A 22,100-nucleotide genomic window follows, 5' to 3' on the forward strand; every position below is an offset into this window, starting at 1 on the left:
GTCATATTACACTAGACAAGGCCGGGACTGTTTAGGCTGCAGCTCATAAGCTGTATGCAGGTGTCTCGGTGTAAATGTCTAATCTATAGCAGATACTAATGATCTGTATACATGATGATGACATACTGTAGAGCCTGGCTCATTTTGTCCTCTGTTTTGAAAACTCGTTTGCGCACGACCATTTCAAATGACACTGTGGAGCTGCCTCTTAAAGACAGCCAAGGCAAAGTATGCTAAGTGAAGGCGGAGGAGTACATCTATTCATTTAAATTGGTGCTAATGGCAGACTATTTAAAAGTCAATTAATTGCTAGGGGCCAAATGCACAGTGGCGGTTAATGCTGTCACAACGCTGAGTAGTAATTGGGTGTGTTGATGGGATGTGTCTGTGTGTGCTAGTGTGTATTATTTCCCTGTGTCTGGATTTGGGTGGCCACTTACCTTCAAAAGGCGTAAGTGGGCACCCCCCCCCCCAAAAAAAGCATCATAGGATAGATTTGACTGGAAGGGTTTGTAACCAATTGGCTCGAGTGCTTTGCTCTTTTTTATATATATATATATATATGTATATATAAAATGCTTATTTTCAATTTTCAATATAGCTTTCATTATGCTTTTTTTTCTTATGCCCTTGATCATTTCTCAGATCTCTTTTTGAACCTCTTCTCTGTATCACTTTTAGTTTCTCGCAGTTTGACATCACTACCTCCATCTCCATTCTCTCTCACCTTTTCATCTTCTACCTCACTTTATCATCCGCCTCTGTGTGTGTGAGAGAAAGAGGGAGAAAAGAGAGAGAGAGAGAGGGCCTGAGATCGATGTTGGGCCTGCGCACACAGAGAGCAGCAGCTGGCTGAATCGGAGTGATCGATCAGGCACAGAGCATTTACTCTGCCAGACTGCTGGGCCTTTGTGGATGGAGATTATTTCTAAATTATTACAGGAGGCAGATGCTTGTCAGAAGATGCTCTCTGTCAAGGTTAGACTGCTCGAGTGCTGCCTCTCTCTCTCTCTCTCTCTCTCTCTCTCTCTCTCTCTCTCTCTCTCTCACTCTCACTCTTTCTCTCGCTCTCCCTCTGTCGCTTTCTCCCCTTCTTTCTTCATCTTCTCAGATTCATCTACTTTCCCTTCTTCTCCCTCCTTTTATCTCACACCCTGTCTTTCTCTCCTGCCTGGGCCTTGCTCTCATTCTCCCCATTCAACATCTCACTCTCTCTCTCTCTCTTTTATGTAACTTTCTTTCTTACTGTGTATTGCTCCCCTAACAGCCGCATGTTGCTGTTTAGCATGTTGTAGGTGAGATAAATGCTGCAGATGGTATGCCACTCAGGTAATGAGAAACTGAAAATGCCATCCGGTAAATAGACCTCACATACACAGAATGGGCTGCACAGTATAATCTTTGACCAATATTAGTCTATAATGATATTGAATATACCAGCGGACTGCCGTGCTTTTTCCAAAATGAGTTTGTTCTTCCTGGAACCGTTCAAATAAGGCATTTATATTCTCTGCCCTTTAACATTGCTGAGTGCCTGTGTCCTTTAAAAATAGATGTATATGTTTTTTGTCTATCTTTGTGTGTGTGCCTCTGAGTGAGTGAGCGTGCACACATGTTTAAAACTGATAATTCAAGTTTAATTTGAAACGTCTAGAATGTGTGTATTTTCACCCTTGTTAAGCTGATTAGCCTTGGTAAAGGCCTTGTATGCCCTGGGCCCTATACCTCTTGTCCCATTCATTTATCCTGCGCACTGCTTTGTTCTCCTGGTCAGCCCAAATTAGGCCAATTCTTCTTCCTCACATGACATATCACAGCCCGTGCCGTGGGTATTGGATTTCCTGTCTCCAATTCTCCACACAGATGTTTGAGACATTTGGCTTATTGAAAAGTGTTTCTTTCAAAGATTGCTTCATTGTGTGAGTGTATTATTGTGTATTGATGTGGGAGCCGCTGACACTGGGCTTGTGTATCCATTGAAGCTGTGCTGGTCTCAAGGATATTTATCCCGGGGATACGTAGGCGAGCCAGATAACGACCATCTACAACCACAATACCTCAATTCTATAAATTAAAATGATTGAACTGAAATGAAAGGCAATCTTGGGTTGTCCTAATTAACAAATGCCTCTTCAACATCTAATGAACACATGCTTCTTTTAATATAAAACTCAAAGGAGGTGGATCTTGAAAACTCCTTTGAAGCCCAAATGATATACCCCAAATAAAATGTAAAGACACATAATGCCAGTCACTTCAGTGTATCTGCAGCTCAGAAGATACAAACATGCTCTATCCACATCTGACAGAAATGAAAAGAGAGCGTTTCTGGGATTATTTCCTTAGACAGGAAGGGGAGGGAACGAATCAGCATCTAGGATGAAAAAGAAGGATTGAACTATGTTGTTACATCTACTCAGAATGGGCGCATAGTTTACTGCTTCCTGGTATAGTATCACTACATCATTACATTATCATTTTGTCACAACCATCCCTTTGTGTAGTTTCCCAATGTTGGGAGCATTTGTAAATTGGCCCTTTTTCAGCACCATACACTGCTCTAGCATCAAATTGCAGCACTTGTGAATTCAGAGTACCATCCGAATTCCTTTTTGAATATTCAGAGTCACCCTTTCTCAGCTGCCAGAGTGCACTCTGGGAACCGCGGCCAAGAAGGCGGTGCAGCAGAGTGGTCAAACATTTACATTGTTAGCCAGATGGTATTAAATTAACCTGGGAAACCTGCTAGCAAGCTAGATACAGCCCCACACTGTGGAAACAACTCACCACAGCCTGTTAATTCACTTGCTGTTAATGCACTTGTATTGGCGTATGGGTGTACTGGTGTATGGGTGTATAATGTATGACAAGTTTTTAATCTTTCCTTCATCCTACATTATCTGCCATCTGAACCTGATTGTAAATCCATTTTATATTTTTTGCTCTGTTCTAATGGAAATGCAACGCTCTCTGTTTTTTAAGTGGAGCATCAGATTGGATTTACAAACACAACTAGCCAGATCTAAAACAAAATACTTCATGGTACAGACGGATAAGTCAGGCTGAATAAATTACATTATCCAGAGGGCTTACATTCTGTCTGAGAATGGTCCGTTTGGGGTTTTGACACATGTGCTTTCATAATTTTCAACAATCTGGTCATTATTGGACATGACAGCCATTCCTTTTTTTCCTTTTAGAAGACATTGAGGTAGGAAAAGGCCAGTGGCAACTATCAATCATGAGGCTTGCCTGATTGCCTGATTGGCACAGCTCTGCACAACCGCTTCTCAAATGAATTTACTCAAGATATAAGTGGGTGATTTCACCACAGCATATTATTACAGCACAAAAGTGTGTGTGTGTGTGTGCGTTTGTGTGTGTGTATGTGCAAGACCACTGACAGATTACAGAAACCTCGTTGTGGTGTGGTTTCATATAGCGTCACGGTATAGGTATTTAAATGCCAGGGCGCTCAGCTCCATTTCTCTCAACTAGAAAAGATCTCCTCTGGGAGAGATAGAGAGGAATAGACGAATGGAGGCGAGATGAAGCCTGGTTGGGGAGAGAGGGTGTTGAGAAGAAGGGAAGTGAGAGGGATTAATTGTTCACCCAGGAAAGGGAGATAACATCAGATGTTTAAAAGCCGCCACATCTAATCCTGTCATTTCTTGGACGAGAATAATGAAAATGGAGAAATGATATCTCTTGGAGAACTGGAAACCGAGCTAATCTGTATGCCTATAACGGGCTCGTGTTTATGATGGCTAAATGGTCTACAGAATATGGTATATTTCTGCTTGTGTGACATCATTTTCCACTGAGATGACTACAGGGAAATATGCTTTTAATTGCACATAATGTTATTGTTGTTTATCTTTTATTTTTCTTGTCCTCTTTTACACATTATATTTGTATAATTGCATAAATAATCACTTAATAATGAGATCTGTTTAACATGAATCTTATATGTCCAGTATATTAGTTTCACTCCATGCCATATCCAGGCATACACCATACTCTCTATTTTTAAATGAAATATTGGCAGTCTGCTCCTGTTGTTCTTTTTATGGGACCGCCTCTCTCTCTCTGTGCTCTACTTCTGTCTGTCCTCGCTCTTCTATCCAAGCAGCTCTCTCTACCTCTGTGACCCACACCTGCCGTTCTCTCCATCATCCCTGCCACCCTTGGTCCCGCAGCACTCCCCTTCCTCCCCTGTCATATCTGTCATAGACGTTCAGTCGCTGGTGTTGCTTAAGGCTTCAAATTTAATTTGGTTTCAATCTGCTGTAATTGCTTTGAGAGGCGGCCGTGTCTGCATGTTTTCCTTCTCCTATGTCTGCTGGAAGATAGTGGGTGAGGGTATGTGTGTGTGTGTGTGTGTGTGTGCGCGTGCGAATATGAATATGACTGAAGGTGTGTACTCATGTGTGCTCATGCGTGTGCATGTGTGTGTAAATCCTGAACAATTGCCTGGCCACACACTGTCAATGATACACTTTGTCAAACACCAGCTGCTGTCACTGGACTCTGGCACCCTCACAATGGCTTTGTCATACACCATACACTCTCCCTCCGCAGCATAAAAGGGGGAAAAATAATCTACGAGACATCATGAAATTTCTTCTCGGTAACTCGTCATGACCTTTTAGTTTAACGTGTAACCCTTTCATTATTCTATCTGCAATCTAAAGTAACATGGAGGATGATTGAAGTAAAGGGCAAAAATTGGAAGGAAAAAATAAACTGTGTGCCCTTGAGCTGCAGACGGTGCTGTGGCGAGGTGAGGTGAAAGGAAGGGGGTGCTAAGCTGATGGACTGAGATAATATTGCTATGGCTCTGTCTAAAAAAAAAAATTTAATAAATTCACCAACTAGCCCCCCTCTTGCTTTCTCTCTCCTTATTCTCTCTACCTCCTTTTCTTCTTATCTTTTCCCTTGTCAGTCTGGTTCGTCAGTCTGGAGTTTATTTTCAAAATTAGATACTTGCCATTTGAAAAATATGACACCTGCCCTTACAAAATCATTGATAGCACAGCATTAAAACAAATTATGATCCCCCAAATACACTCATTTTCTCATTTTGTCACGACAAAACATCCACTTCCACCTATATTTACATCTAAGCTCAGCAGCCAGTGTCTGCCAAATGAAAGGACACAGAATACAAATGTGCGTATAATTGATTGCATGTTGATTAGTGAGTGCTCTTTTGGGCTGATTATAAGTGTACAGTATGTGTGTAGGCAAATCTATAGAGCTTGTGTGGGTGTAATATGTGAGCAGTGATGATCGAGACAGTCAGTGTGTGGGTGTGTGTGTGTGTGTGTGTGTGTGCATGCTTGTGGGTGTGCTTTCCCACATGCAAGCACACACGCGAATGCAATCACAATCCCGTGACAAGATGTTTAGGGGTTTCAGTCGCTTCCATTTTTTACCTACTCATACCTGTGTGTGTGTGTATGTGTGTAGGGAGGGGTGGGGGTGGGTAGGTGGTGGGGGGGGGGAGCATGCAGTCTGTGTGTTTTGGCGTTGCATATTTGCTGGAGAGTTTGCCAAGATGTGAGAGAAATAACAGAATATTGAAATAGAGAATAGACTATAGGCTCCAGCTCTTGCTCCTGTTCTGTGTTTCAGTCTGCGTCTCGTTGTGTTTGTGTCGCAGCGTGCATGTAGTGTATACATCGCTCTCACCTCTGATCAAGGAGACGTTTCCCCTGCATCTTGATGTTGTATGTGGCTGCTCTCCACCTCCCCAGTCAGCCTGCTAACGCAGCGGACGAAACAAGCAGGTCATCTAGACAGTCGTATGCACCTGTTAACAAATGTACAGACTAAAAGAGCAGTCAAGTGTCCCCTTTTTTTCTATTGTAATGTCACAGGGCTTCTTTTATTTCATTCATTTATGTATTTATTTATAGGCAGCGCTTGTTCCAGACAGCAGGTATGAGTTTTTCTCTGTCTCAGTCACCTGCAAGGTCGATGCCTTGCGGGCTGCGGGAGAAACAAGAAGTCAGAGGCTTGTTTTTTCTTTTTTTTTTTTTTTTTTGTAAATGGCGCCTTTGGGCTCCCTCCCTCTCTCTCTCTCTGCCTCTCACTTGTGTGGTTGATGCCAGTGACAGCCGGAAAGGCTGGGCAACAGTTTGGTCATGTCTGTTACTATCTGTCAAACAATGGAGAGTGAGCCCAACCAGCCAGCCACCCACATGTCACTGAGCTGATCCTGGCCCCACCAAGACACCGCTCCGCCTGCACGCTCACCCTGAGCCCCCTGCTGGCCTCTCCTTGTAGGACACTTGGCTGCCAGAGACCAGTTAAGGCTGCGGCTCTATGTGCTATTGACTCACTACATTGTTTGTGTATTACTACTGCAGTGAACTTGTTTGACCTTTCCACCTTTCCTTTCAAATTATTGTTTATTACTGAGTATGTGCGCCGTGAAGTGTGTATGCTTGTGTGTGTGTGCAACTGTTTGTGTGTGTGTGTGTGTGTGTGTGTGTGTGCGTGTTAGACATTACAGCGCTGTTCATTTTGATAGAGTTGTTTGTAGCATTCACCCCATAGGAGGTTTAATTGAATTTGCAGTGGTAGTTGCTCCAGCGAATGATAATGAGTGGGACAATGGCCTCGTCTTAGAGGACTTTGTTCTGCGCTGTGATGATTCTGCCACTTAGCTCCAAAGGCTCTGTGGTTTAATGAGCAAAATGCATGTTATTTTGAATCATGTATTTCAAATGTAAAAAAAAGACTACAAAGTGCCCCAATTAGGAGGGAACTAATGTTGTTTTTATGGAGATAATTTAGCAGTTGGTAAAATATTAGATTAGCTGATTTGCTCCCATGGCATAGCTACTTGCATAATCTTATTTTGATTATGTCCATATTATAAACTTGGGAGTAGACTGATTAATATATAAAGGCTCATGATCAAGGTCAATTATCCTCAGTGTAACACTAACTTCTGAAAAACCATTATGATGGAGTTATCGTGCTGCATAGAGCTACAGTATTGTTCCAGAGTAAAGACAGCTGCCTTTTTGTCTCGTTGAACTAGACACTGAAGCCTCAGCACAATGCTGGCAATCTGCTATGGAAATGTGGCGTTTCTGTGGGCATATGTAGTGTGGAGAAAGCTGGTGTTTGACTTTGGAAAGCTGGTGAGTTGCTGCTGTGCCGGCGCTGTGGGTAGGTGACAGCACGCGTCGTCCAGAGCCGGTCTCCGTGGAAACGGCGGAGCGGAGCCGGGATTGCGATGCGATGAGTGGGAAAATGCAAAAGAAAGTGTTAACATTTCCGTTGTGGAGGGGGAAGATTAGGGGGGGAAACAAAGGCAGGGATTATCTCAGCACATGCTACAATAGCACTACACACACAGCCGCTGCAAACGGGCTTGCCACAGGGTGCTTTGGATCACAGAACAAAGCCAGGGTCTCCCACCCATCCATGCATATCCTCTGTCAGAGTTTGCTAATAACGACTACAATACCCAGCTGCCAATAGCAAACCAACCAGGGACCCGGAATTAAGGGTCATTATTTCTCCTCATTATGGACTTTTACATTGTTTGGCCACTCTGAAGAGAGGCTGGTCTATTCTTATTATCACTGTCCTCCTCTCAGCACTATGTGACTGGAACTTTAAATGTTGTGTTCTGTCACAGCAAAATCTCACTGACTCCACTTGGCATGTGACAGGGATGTAATGTAAGCATTAAAAAACGTGTCATAACTTTTACAGCTTTTTCCTCTTTCGTCCTCCGATCTTCGAGAGTTCTATTCTGTGTGAAGTCAATTAAACTGTTTTGAAGTTGGTTTGTGGCTGTGGCTGTAGGCAGAATTAATATGGACTTAGAGGAGGGAGAAAGTTTGAGAGCAGTAAAGTGAGACAGATGGAGAGAAATGGAGTACAGCACATGATGGCAGGATAAAACAGCCGAGCGAAGAAGAGAGATAAAGGGATGGCGCGAGACGGGAGGTGGTGGGGGGATGGAGGCGAGGGGGGTGGGGGTGGGGGGGCAGGCGAAGTAAAAGTGAGTTTGTCTGCGATGTTTTAAAATTCTGGAGTGGAAAGTCCCTCCATCTGTTATTGTGGGCTGGTTCTGACTCAGTGATTTCTATGATTGGCCTTAATCCCGGCCGAGTGGCGAAGACAGAATGAAGAGCTTAAAGCAGACTCCTCTCACTCTGACAGGCTCCACTGGCTGTTGCTGCTGTTGTTGCTGCCATGGCTCGCTACTGCACTCAGTCCGCTGCCCCCTAATGGACTAATTGCTGCATGACACTGCGGCCCTCTGCACTGCTACATGCAGCAGCCTTTAAGGCCATGACACAAAGGTGACATTTTGATATAAAATAGATACGGCTATTTGCCAACAGCCGTGACTAACAGCTTTTTTCATTACACTTTTGTTCCTTAAAGCGTCTAATGTTATCCTATTTTTCAATCCTCATACATGATAAAGGCAATATTGCTCATATACATTGCCTTAAAGAGACGGCTGTGGATCATGAGCTTTACACTTTACAGATTGCCAGTCTGTGCTTTAGAGGCAACCTAGGAAAACACACTGTTTCTGATCATTCCTGTTCATCTTGTATTTTTCAGTAGCTGGTGAATGTGCACCTAGGTATTCCTAGTGTTTCTCAGTGTGGATCAGTGTTCTTTAATTCAACAATGTGGGAAGGACACTTAAAAAAGCCTTTCTATATTTAGAAGTCTTCTCCAAAGAGCTTAGTGGCTTACTGTTATGATTGTCACTACTCAGAGCAGCCAATCATTGTAAAATTTACTGAGGGTCTTCCCTCACTGTGTTCGTCACTCTGCGAAGGTTAAGTGACCTCAGCAGAGTCATTTCACAGTGTTTAGTTCCCCAAGGTGACTTCAGCAGTCCCCGAAACTGAGCTGAGGGGGTCATTTGGAACATGTTGAGTGCCTCAATTCAAGGCTGCAATCACACATACAGAGCGTGTCGTGTTTTCTCAAGTGCCCTCTCGCTCAAACACACACAGTGTAGGGTTATTTGGAGTGTCCCTCCAGATCACACAGACGACAGTGTGGTGTGTCGAGTGCCCTTTAAGTTAAAGCTCAGTGGAAGGGCCTAACAGGCTACAGCAATCACACAGGCGGCCCGGTGTCGTGTTGGCGCTCACCACAGCATGACGCGGTCCGTCCCTGGTGTGCTGTCATTCCCCTAGAAATAACATGACTTTGAGTGATTAAACTGCTCCCCTCTGGAACAGAGCAAACTCAACAGTTATGAATATTAAAGATCCTAATCGCCTCACGCTGAGCGTTTCATGATTTTTTTTCTTCCTGTCTTCTTGTCCCGTGAGTTCACAGTGAGGGAGCGGGGCTTTTCAGCGGCTCTCTTCTTAGACAGCAGAGACATCACCGAGCGGCGGCCTCCTCCTTGGCTGTTTGTACAATTACACTGTCAGCTGCTCCATTATGTGGTGTGTTTGCATACAAGATGCACTCCATTCTATGTGTTGTTTAAGGCTGTAGACCTTGTGTAGGTACTTCGCATGCCACTATCCATTACAGAGTTGTGTTTATGGTTCTTGACCTTGCCTGAAGGCTCAGTGATAAATGGCCTGACACGTGATGCAGTTTGTGTCAAGGTTACAATGGCAATAACATTAGAGGACTGTGCTCATGTGCGAGACTCTCCTGGTGTCTTTGTGCCTCTATGCTGTGGTGTTATTTGCTGTGTTGTGTGGGCCTGTGCTGAGCTTATCTGTGCTGTACTGTGCTGATCTCACTATGCTCATCCAGTGCTCTAAGCTGCTTGGGCTCCAGCCACCAGCATAGATGATATATCCCTGCCCCCCTCCTTCCCACATCTCTCACTCTGATTCATGGGCTGTTTGTGTTACCCATCCATCTGGGCCAACACAGAGGAAGGAAAGACACATGAAGACACATGGCTGTTTTGGAGCAGGGGGACTGCATTAAGCTGCTAGAGAGGAGATAGGGTCCCAGAGAAATGGCGGCCTACTGGGGGAAAGGGAGGCAGAATACTGAGGGAGAGGCAGCTGGGGAAACAGAGAACTGAAGGAAAGATGTGTGGGCCACTCAGAGGGAGAGAAATGGATTTTCTGAGGGACAAAGGAGAGATTCTTACCGACAGATTAAATGTTGAGAAAAAGACAGAGCCAAGAGGATGAAAGCGTAGATCATAGATCATGGCAGAGGGTTGAGAGGGAAGGGAGGAAACTGCTCTGCAAATGCAACTTTGTGGGATGTGGACACTAATTTTTTACTGTCCTCAAAAAGACCTTCACCTGTTAATGAGAAAGACAAACTGTTGTGATAGACAGTGAACCCTGAAACTAGAATATGACAATATGTGTTTAATTCTCAGGACTGGCAATGTAGTGTGGTTATTGTTCAGCTGCTCCATGTTTATCCTTAATTGAAAAATGTTGTAGTCTTAATAGCTTCACCAAGAGATTACCACTTGGCGCTGCCCTTTAGCAAGGCTGACCCTCTCTAACGAAAGCCACACAATTACTGTCTTTTCTAATGGACTCTGTGGCAATCATTTCAATAGGCTAATTAGCTCCTAGTTTCATTGTTTCAGTGGTCTGCTGTCTCATTAGGAAATGAATGAAATCTTTTATCATTGTTATTTAAGGCTTGTTCAGGTGATTAAAAGTACAATGCAAAATCATATAGACACAGAGGACCCTAAATGATCCAGCTTTTCTGCTATTATGTTCCACAAATGAGGTTAGTGATATCACATTATGTACACACTTTAAACCATTATGCCCCACTAATGTCCCTATACGACGTCCCTGAGAGCCAAGGCCGATATTCTGGGCCAGGAGCTTGTGGTGAGGGAAGGTGGGGCCGCTTCTCTCTAGGAGGGTCTGCTGAGACAAGGTGGGTGGGGCTGTCATTAGAAATAGGACAGCTTTTTACTATAATGAGAGTTTATGTCTTGTCTGTTTTTTGTAGATAAAACCCCCTCCTGTGCTAGGGGACTAGTTCCTTCAGTGTGGCACCAGAAATGAGTGCCCTCTTAGCAGGAGTCTAAATAGGGTTTGTAATTTTGGAGCCCTGGGACTTTACGGCTGGACAGAATATTCTGGGACGGGAACCAGATCGCCCCCTAGAGGCCTGGGGAAACCTAGATACTGAGGCACAGCCATGAGGGGGAGGTGGGGGAGGTGAGAGAGAGAGAGAGAGAGAGAGAGAGAGAGAGAGAGAGAGAGAGAGAGAGAGAGAGAGAGAGAGAGAGAGAGAGAGAGAGAGAGAGAGAGAGAGAGAGAGAGAGAGAGAGAGAGAGAGAGAGAGAGAGAGAGAGAGAGAGATCTCTTGGGCCTCACTACATTTGTCGTTTGGGTGGCTTCCTGTATGAGTAGCCTATATACAGTAAGCCTCTACAGAGATAAGCCTAAGCTACATCATGGTGAATGTTGTGAGAACATTAAAGGGATATTTTTACGATAATACAACATCAATGGACAGTGATGTTTGATGTTGGTTTGAGATGATGATATTAAGTTTTGTGCCACATATAATTTACAACATCATGGCGATATCAAATATCAATATGCATTTCACTCAAGCTACATTGCTATATTTGAAGAATGTCTTTTTAACAATCCAGTTTAAACATGTAGATTTACTTGTTTAGTAAAAGGATAGGAAAGTATCCTCTAGTATGATAACAATGAACACTTGCTTGATTCTAATACTCTAATTAGATAATAATTATATATTATAATAATAATTCTGGAAATGCCCCTTGTCCTTTCCATTTCAGATTGCATCTTATCTTGTGACCCAGTGAAACTATTTTGATTACCAGGAGTTCATGCTGAACACAAATATCAGAAATATGTAGCACCGCTTGGTTCAGTACATGGTCTCACAGTTGCCTTAATTAAGCTTTATATTTATAGAGCTAAAATTTCCCTGATGTTGATGCCCCGATCTGGGATTTTTTTTTTTTAAAGTTTATTAATGTATATACACATGAATTATTAAAAGGTAAAGTGGCAAATAATCCTGTTCACAACTTTCAGATTCTAATAATAATACAAAATAAATTTTACTCCACTTTGTATGATACACCAATAAACAGATAAAGAAACAATTTACAGCTTCAAAATAGCATTTAAAACTTGGGATTAGCTGTCACTTACTGCCAGTCCATGTATAGTGGTATCAGGCAAACCACTTTTGATTAAAATACCCAATGAAATAAACTCGAACAGAGCCAGTAGTATGGTGTCATAGTCTTATTCTGGACAGGTCATTTCAGGAGGATCATGTAAGTCAGTTGAGAAGCATGTTGGGTTTGGCACTGCCACAGCCTCCTGAATTATCCACTTTATTAACAGCAGCTAGAGAGCAAAGTCACCGCTTCTCTCTCTCTCTATCTCTCTCACTCACTCACTCAAACACACACACACACACACACGTTACACGCGTTACACGCACAGATCAATGTCCTCTTGACCTCTGACACTCAGCCTGCTGTTTTTGTGTTTCTTTGCAGAAACTGGCCCGGGAGGCGGAGCAGCTGCAGAAGGAGCATGTATGGCAGGATGGTGTGAAGGTAAAGTAGGAAGCCTCCTCTTTTCCTCCTTCCCAAAACCTCTTCTCTCTCTTTTCCTTTTCTCTTCCAGGTACCTGGTTTATCTTCCCTTATCTCTTTTTCACTTTACCCACAATTTTGCTATTTTTCCCCTATTTTCCCTTTAATGACAATGTGATCAGCATCACAGAGACAATGTAGTATTTTGTACAGTTGGAAGAACAAACGCATATACTGTAATACACACAAACACACTCACACACACATACACACACACACTCTATACATGCTTATTTTGGTGGTTGTTAATTTTGTGGTGAACAGCATTATATAAATACTGTCAATCCGTTCCGTTTCACAGGCCACAGCAGGTTGAAAGTTGCATTCTCTTGCAACTGACCTTTAAAACAGTAGAAAACTGCTCTTGAAATTTAAAAAAAGAGAAGTGGTATTACTCTGTGGTTTGTGTGTTTGTCTGTGTGTTTGCGAGCCCGCGTGCTCCACTGCCTCCCAGATTTGCAAACACTCAGATGCCCCGCGAACACGCATGCATACTGATGCACAAACACACACACACATACACACACACACACATAGCCTCACCCGGCAGATATACACACACATTCCCCACTGTCATATCCTCTGTCTCCAGGGAGACGAGCTCGCTGTCATGGTACACTTCCCACAAATGGATTTTTAACCCCGCGCCTCCTGGGGGATATTTGAGAAAAGGCTTTAACTGATTTAAAACGAATAATTATGAGCCCTACTTCCCCGCAAAGTCCATTTTTATTCATGGTCGCTTACACTCTGAAGCTGTAGTCTTGGGGTGGCTGGCTGCACCCTCCCTCCCTGCCGGTCCGAGGGAGGGAGCTGCAGTGCGGCTGTCCCTTCATCTTAGGCCTGAGGGGGGTTGATGCCTGCCGCTCCCTGGCCGGCTCCAATGCACCTCAATCGGATGTGTAGCCATGCAGGTAGTTGAGCCTGGGTCACAGTGACCACACACAGCACACCTGTTCATAGGTAGCTGCATCCAATATGGCATCAATACCTCCTCAAGTGGAAAAGCCAGCACTCTCCCTATTCCACCCCACCTCTGCCAAAACCTCTATCTCTCTGTTTCTGCTCTCTCTCCCTCTCCCTGTCTGTCTCTTCTCCTCTGTTCTTCTTCCTCTGTCTCCCTCTCTCTCTCTCCTTCTGTCCAATCGTCAGCCTCATCCCCGTCCCCACCCTCTCCATCTCCATCACATTCATGCACCTTTTTTCTTATCTGTATGTGTCTTTAATCAGGCATGAAAACAGTTGGAATATATCATATTGTTGCAAATACTTCAAATGAATCCTAATGGTGCTCCTCTATTAATAATGTATTGGAGCTGATTTCATTTGCCTTTATAATTAGACCAGGTAATGAATCTCGGCAGGGGCGACTGTGAAACCATTAAAAAATCTTACAAAGAGGTGGAGGGGGAGGAGAGGAGGAGGCGAAGAGGTAGATATGCCACATCCTTGTGAGAAGATTTTTCCTGTTTGTAGATTTTGTGCTTTCCTAATTTCTCTTTGGGTGAACACTCTGCTGACTGACACTCTAATTAGATTAGGGCTGCATGCTCTTTGGGCATATTAGGGGAAATGCGTAGCATCTTAAACTAGCGGGTGGAGTAGTCTGTCAAATGAGGAGAAAAGGTGTTTATGCACGAGAGACGGTGTGTGTTTTCATAGCATTTGTAAGTGTGTGTGCGCGCGTGTCGTTGCGTATATATGTGTGTGTTTGCGTGCTCCGGTCTGGGCTAACGAAAGCATAATGTGGTTGTTTGTGTTTGTCGGTGTGTGGGTATTTATATGTATGTGTTTATTAACGGCAGGTTCTGTACCTGGCCCAGCCCATCTGCTCGCTCCGCCAAACTGGTGACATCATAGGAACTCAATGACACGCCTGGTCCTCACAACGGCTGCCGTCGCAGCTGTTACTGTAGCGATGGGAAGACCTCTCTCTTTCTGCCTCTCACACACACACACACACACACACACACAAATTTTCCTAGTGTAGCCGTGGAGCCAGTTACTGGATCTGACCATCCCGACTGCCGGACATTATGGATGTCGAAATGTTGATCGTAACAACTGTTGTGATGGTCGTTCAGGGTTTTAAATCCATTTGAATGAAATGGTGTGTGAAATAGACATTAAAGTGTTTGATTGCCGCTGATTTCTCAAGGTCAGGAGCCCGTCCCTCTGTGACACTCTCTATCCAACCCATCTATTGTGTTGGCAATGGAGTCATCCCAGGGCGACGGAGTAATTTTGTCGCTGCTTTGCAATTCTCATGGGACTAGGGAGAACCAGTGACTTCAGAACCAAACATCAAACCTCCTCTTTGTTTTGGTGTTTAAACTGCAAATTGGCAGCCAGAGACTAGAGCGCTGTGAAAACTCGAGGGATGGACTCAGCATGTCTCCCATTTCTAATTTTACTCTCTCAGAATTAGGTCACGAAACATCCTGGGTTCTATAGCTTTGACGTAGCAGCTCAATTTGTGTACCATGTACAGTTTTCGGGGGAAAATGTATAATTAGATATTGCGTGTTTTCTAATATTTTGGGTGCCGTCTCCAAGAGGCAAAGCCAAAATGTATTTCTATGGTTGATATAACCACCTGGGTGTAGGCCAGTTCAAAATTAGTTGTTGAAATGCTTTACGTGCCTTCTTTTTGGCTTCTTTCAGGCATTGGCAATACATAATGTTAATTCCTGTTCATTTCAAGCACAGAATGGAAAATTGCTACCAGCCATGTCATTAGTTTGCCATTGCCAAACTAATGATATGGCCAACACCGTACAACAGCTGCATTATCGTCACTATATATACTTTGGATTTTCTCCTAGCACGCCATGCAATCACATGGAGGCTTTGGATGATGACCATCGACACTTGGGTAAAGGGGGATGGACATGAAGTGTAACACACTGGAGCAGAGAAACAAGATTGGATGAAAGAAAGGATGGAGATTGTTGAGATTGGAAGAAGACATGTACTTTCCATCAGATTGTGATGTGGCAGCTGCTGTACGTTTGAAATGCATTAGTGCTAATAGCTGTGCCATTAGGGGAGAGAGAGGCGCTCTGTTGATGGGTTGCTATGATGAAACCAGGGAGAGGGGGCGACAAAGAGAGACACGGAGGGAGAGAGAGGTGGAAGTGAGAAAGGGAGTAAGCAAGTGAGTGAGGGAAGAAGGTATAAGAGAGGGAGAAAAAGGGAAACAGAGATGGAGCCATCTTCCAGGCCATTTACTGCAATCATCACTCTCTAATCAATCAAGCCTTTCATCATAGGACAACACAATCTCTCGCTTTCTTCCTCTTCCTCTCTCCTCTCTCTTTCCATCTCTACTGCCTCACCCACCCTTTCTCATACATAATACAGTGGTATTTACGTGATATCTTTTCCACTCTTCACACATGTATGTCCATGTGTTGTACATATACAAATGCTCTTACATATACAAATATATATACAAAATGTTCATACACACAGTGATCCATAAGATCCCACAAATCCCTGTTCCCTCCCATGCCAACAGCTTCTCCTGTACTCAATTATCTTTTTGACACTTCCTGAAATTAGATACTGCAGATCTTCTTCTTTTAGCGAAAATCTTTTTTGGTGCCTTAAAGTCACAACAGGTTCCCTCAGAAGGGCAACATGACCTGAAGTGTCGGGGGCGAGAGTTGCAAGGGTTCGCTCACTTGACCAAGTTCAGCTTCTTTATAATGCCTCTATTTGAGATAATTGGCCCTTCAGAGGAAATGAGAGAGAATCATTGTGGCGACTCTCTCAGCCCAGCCCTCGAAGCTACTGGCTCCATTAGCCACAGAATACATTAGTCTTATAAGGGCTGTCTTGAACGGATTCAAATCAGGTAAAATAGACACAAAATAGACGCCTCACTATGGCTTTGTTTCATCTCTCATTCTCCTCTCGACATGTTCATTTTCTCCGTTATTTCACCCCTTTTTTGTCTTTCAGAAATGGTTCTAACCCCATCTTTTCATCTTTTACCGGATTAAGTGAGACAGGCAGGCAATGGACCATTTGTTCAAGCACGCTCATTTTAATATTTGAGATCAAATCTTTTCCAGCTGAAATGTGACCTTTTTCCTTCCCCCTACTGTTTTAAGCTGAGCTAAACCCATGGCAATACACGTGGATGAGAGCAATATTTAGCAAGCTAGTGGTGTTTCATCTGCTGCACATCAGTTCAGCGTATTATACATACACAGCCCGCCATTTTGTGCTCATTTTCAATAGAAATAGCCTACTATATAGGGTTTTTTCCCTACATATTATATTTGTAGCACTAGATTTCAATTCCTCTTTTTGATTGTTAGCCACAGACCTCCAAAAAGCAAAAGACAAACAAAGCAACAACCTTTTCTGAGATGGCCAACTGTCTCGTTTCAGCACCACGACAGCCAAAACTCAAACAAAGGACCTCCATCGTAGAAGCCCAAGAGGGGGAGGTGGGGAGTGTGGCTATTGGAGCACTTTTTAAATACACAGTGCTTATTTCAAACGCTGATAAGCGTAACCGCATTGTATAATCACAAATAAACTGCTTCTATTTTCATTGTGAGCAGTTTTTTTTTCCCTTTCCCTATGACTGCGCTGAGACAGAGTGCTTGCAGCCTGCCGAGCACGTAATGGAACTCATAAACAGCGTTATCACCGAATCCCGCGCCATGGAACGGACTTCCATCTGCTCACCACTGGAAGGAAAAGAAACGGGGGTGGGTGGGGTGGGGGTGGGACGGGAGAAAATCCAACACAGTATACAATTTAGCAGGGTCGCTTCCCTATCAAGTGTATCTGATGGTCCAGCTGCCTCAGCTTACTAACACACCACACTGGGATGCGTCTATAAGGGACGCTATCCCTAACACACCCACTGACACAGCACTAGGAAAGCAGGAGAGTGACTCTTGGTGACTCTTGGTGTGTATGAGTGTATCAGTGTATGTGTGTGTGTGTGTGTGTGTGTGTGTGTGTGTGTGTTCTGGACCAAAGTGAAAAAGATGCTTAGCAATTGATCAAGCCATCGATAAATTATTATTATTTTCGCTTATTTTCACTTGTGCCTGCAGCTCCTCTTCTCCCCTCCTGGTGCTTCCCCTCACTTTGTCTCCACGGCTGCTCTGCTGCCTGGCTTTGGTTGCTGTGGTGACCCAGCAGTTTGGTAATTTCAGCTTCTTGATTGCAGACCTAGCTGTAATTTGCTTAAGTGTTCCTCTCCAAGGTAGAACTGCCCTTTTTCTCCCTTTTTTTGTTTTAACCCGTTCTTCTCTGTCTCCTTGTCTCCTTTCTCTAACTCCCCCTCTGTGTTTTTTTTTCAGTTTTCACCCCTTATGTTTCTCTGCTGCTCTGAGAGAGATCACTTGAAGACTCATGCTGTTTTACGCTTTTTAATTAATGGGCGGGGGGGGGGGGGGGGGGGACAGAGAATGAGAAACACATAAAAAGAAGACAGAGAGAGAAAAGTTCAGGTCTGTCAATAGGCCCTCAAAGGGGGTTGTTTGGCAAACCATGATACAGCATGCTAGCCAGGAGGGAGGGTTGAGAAAGTGGCCCCCATGTCTAAAACCCGGCGATCGATTACCCTGCCTCACAGGAGATGGGAATCAATAGTCAGAGAAATTCAGCAGGCCACGCTTCAGACCTTGATTCCCCCATTGCAACACATGACCAACACCCATGAAATGTTATTTCAGAGGGTGAACCTGCTCCCTCCTGGCCCTCTGGTCAGAGCAGGGCAGATGTTGTAGCCTGATGAGAGGTTTTCTGTTGAGTCAGAGCATTACATCAGGCCACAGTTTTTGTTTAGCAGTTGAACAATTTCTGAATCTTAATATAAACACATATTGTCTTAACTGACCCTATTCCCGGGTAGTCCCACTACATCTGTAACCGCTGGCATGCGAAAGTGTATATTTTGTGTCCGAGTTGTCCTTGTGTGTTGATGTGGCGTCTGTCAGGGTGTTCCAGGAAAGTGAGAGTGTCTGAGTGGCCAGGTTGTTTGGAGCCTTTTGTGAGGAGTGACAGACTGACAGTCTGGCTGCGCTGTAGCTGTGGAGAAATGCCTGCTTGGGTTTTACTGTTTGCTTGGTGTGTTAGGTCCCTTCTGTCCTTGGTGTCTGTCTTCAGATATCTTGAGGCAGGCTCCTCTGTGTCATTTGAATGTTCAAAGCGTTGTGAGGGACAGTAAGGCATCTGATGGAAATGATTATGGGGTCGAAAATAACAGGTTTCCTTTGGCCAGCGCTGATTGTTGATTGGCCACTCTCAGTCAGCCTGTAAAGAGGGGGTGGTGACTCTTTGGGCCTCTTATGGACTAGCAGTTGTAAAATGGCAGGAAAATAAGAGCAAAATGAAAAGCCATATTCAGTCCTCCAAGAAAAAACGGAACCTGGAAACATTTTGTGCAGATAACAGTGGAGTTCTAATGTAATACCAAGCTGCAACGTGATTGGATAGGGAGGTCCCGACTCATCACCAGTGATTGGTCGCTGCAGCTAAGGTCGCGGTAAAACGATCAGCCATGTCAGACAGACTAGACATGGAGAATTGCATTCTTTTTTTTATCAATTCCTCCCGGATTCCAATGATAGTGTTAATATTGCCATGGCTTGTTTATCTTATTTGTCTTTATTTGGTGTTAGAGCACCTCTTTCCTGCCTCTCCTCCTCTGATGATCAGATTGGGGGCTTGTTTGGGAGGTGTTGGCATGCGTGTGTCATGTTGGATAGGCTCTTTATCTGGCACTGTGTCCATGCAGTGTGGTGATGCTATCAAGGCTAAAGCCTGCTCCTCAATGGAGCCCTGTCAGCCAACAATGGAGAGCAGCATTACCCAGAGTGCAGCAGGACAAAGCCTCCCTTCCTTATCGCAGGATTGGAATATTCACAGACTGATTTAACTGCTTTTACCGAGGGGAACTGACAGCCTCTGAAAGTAAGAGATGGGAGAGCAGAGATGAGAGAGAGGGAGAGAGGGAGAGAGAGAGGGGAACAGAGGAGAGGAAGAGAAAAATAGGGATAGATGGAGGGAGAGCTTGATGTCGCTTCAGATTTTGTTACCTGCAAGATGCTGTGTACAAAGAGAGATTGAAAGAGCTGAAATTGCAGATTCACATGCAGAATTTCTGACTACCATAATGCATAGTGGAAATACTAAATGTGTCCTAATGCTTCCATGAACACATTATCAGGGGCATGAAATTAAACATATTATTAAGTGTTTTTTAATTTTAATTTCAGGGCAAACGAGATTTCTCTTTTGCCGTTTTTTTTTTTTTTTCTTCTCCCTCTCCCTCCTGCCCCTATCTCTTGGTTTGCTGCCCATCTCTCCCAGGGTCTTTGAAGTTAATGTGCAGTTAGAGGAGGCATGGTGCACTGTCTGGAGAGGAGCAAGACACTGATGCGATGTGCATGGAGAATGCCATTCACTTTGCTGAATTTGCACTGTGTATTGGAGCTTTAATCTTAGGGCACATTTGTTTATTGGCATACAAATGAACATCTGCATGGAGCTATGCTTGGACGCCATGGTCTCAGCAGCTCCCTAATCGCTTAAAAGCCTGGAGATGCAGAGCATGCCAATGAGAGAGTGAGAGAGAGGGAGCCGCGCCCAAGGCCTCCTCCGTCTTGCACTCCTTTATCTGAGTTTCCCTCTTGCTCAATAACTCTCTCTCCCTCTCTCACTCTCTTTCTTTTCCCTCTCTCTTTCTTCCAGGCCAACAGTTTAATTTCTAGTTTACTGGTTGACTCTTTATTGACTTGACATTATAAAGAGGCATTTTGGCAACCTTCAATACTTAGGACAACTGCCATATTTTGCAGACACCATGAACACCAAAGTGAGAATGTAAAACTTCATTTGTATTAATTGCAATATCCTCTGAGAACATAGTTTTATGTGAGTATTCTTTTTACACTTTGCGAGTTACACCTGTTTTAACCAACAGTTTATTGCAGTTTGGACTTTACCTGTCTCTTCTGAGCACTCAGCACTGGGATATTTGTTTGCCATTATATTTTTAGGTGATGAAAATAAATAGTTTACACAGTCTGATTAAAGGCTGAATTGCATCCAAGTCATCTTTGTGCTATTATATCTCTTCAATATATCAAGTATAATTGTTTGCTATAATTTGGTTTGCATTATACTCCTCTGACCTGAGATATCTGCCTGCAGGGCTCCTCAGTGAAGGGTTGCATTTAAATTGCAATTCTGCTGCTTAGACCTGCTAGCCACTGGACCTCCTCTCTATTCTAAGTACAGATTAGTGTAATACTGTATATCAATCTAAATATAAAGTGATTTAGCTCCTTGTACTATGATTCCCTCATTTCTGCAAGTAAGCAATATACCTGTATTCAGCAAAAGATAGGATTTAACATTCTCTAAATCTAAATAGCACTGCCAAAGAACAGCATTTTCAAAAGTGAGCTTTCATATTCACAGACAGCTCCTGCAATTCAAGATCAAAATGGTTAAAGGGCTTTTTAGAGTGACTGTAAAGTCCTTTTTGACAAATTTCTACATGCCTATGATGAATTTACCTCAGTTTGATTTAGATAGGCATTGAAAATCATGTTTAATAAGCCCACCTTTTCACACCGTGACAACCTGTAGGTCATATGAAATAAAGGAAATGAGCTGAACAAATTAGTTTTTGATGGCATATTGTGATTTCAATTTGACGTGTCTCCTTTTGGTGTGAATGCCCTTGCATATGTTTCCTTTAAATTTCATTCTCTGGATGAAATTGCATGTCAATCATTTCTTATTTAACATACGTAAATTGATGTAGTATATCTCTGTGTTGCGTGCGCATCGGTGTCAATGTGTGAGAGAGTATGTGTTCAGTCTCAAGGGTTGTCCTCCCCACTAAGAGTTCACACCACCTAATATCACCAAGTGTTTATCTAGTTTGAATGTCTTGAGTTTCATACTGTTTGACACATAGAGATGGAATATAGGGAGGTTGTGGAAATCAAGAGACAGAAGGAGAGATAGGTAGAGACAAGAGGAGAGATTGGAGCGGAGGGAAGGAGATAAGAAAAACAGAGGGAGTTAGAATGTATGCCTCCATAACGGGTTAGCTTTACATAAGCAGTTCTATTCTGCAGCTAAATCACATTGTTTTTTTATTCTGGTTGCATTTTCATACTGAGTCAGCAGTGTGTGTGTGTGTGTGTGTATGTGTGTGTGTGTGTGTGTTTCTGTGTGTACCTTATGGGCTGGTGTGCGTGGGTTAATGAAGAGCAGTAAATGAAATCCTTTATTGTGTTTGATATGTGTGTGTGTGTGTGTGTGTGTGTGTGTGTGTGTGTGTGTGTGTGTGTGTGTGTGTGTGTGTGTGTGTGTGTGTGTGTGTGTGTGTGTGTGTGTGTGTGTGTGTGTGTGTGTGTGTGTGTGTGTGTGTGTGATTACGCCTGTATGTGTGCACGCCCCAGAGCACGGCAGAGGCAGCCAGTGTGTTCTGTAATTATAA

General features: G+C 43.6%; 1 protein-coding gene across 1 annotated transcript in view; it reads left to right on the forward strand.

Moving 5' to 3' along the window:
• Positions 1–22,100, forward strand: part of cacna2d2a (calcium channel, voltage-dependent, alpha 2/delta subunit 2a) — a 126,525-nt gene that overhangs the window by 51,622 nt on the left and 52,803 nt on the right. The window contains exon 4 of the mRNA XM_071530630.1: positions 12,512–12,571. Within this exon, the coding sequence (XP_071386731.1) occupies positions 12,512–12,571 (60 nt within the window). The remainder of the gene's footprint in view (positions 1–12,511; positions 12,572–22,100) is intronic.

Source organism: Centroberyx affinis, unplaced genomic scaffold (assembly GCF_046629955.1).
Source record: "Centroberyx affinis isolate AG114_WGS23_722 - 3 ecotype Tasmania unplaced genomic scaffold, CSIRO-AGI_Caff_v1 ptg000136l_1, whole genome shotgun sequence".
In the NCBI taxonomy this organism is placed as follows: Eukaryota; Metazoa; Chordata; class Actinopteri; order Beryciformes; family Berycidae; genus Centroberyx; species Centroberyx affinis.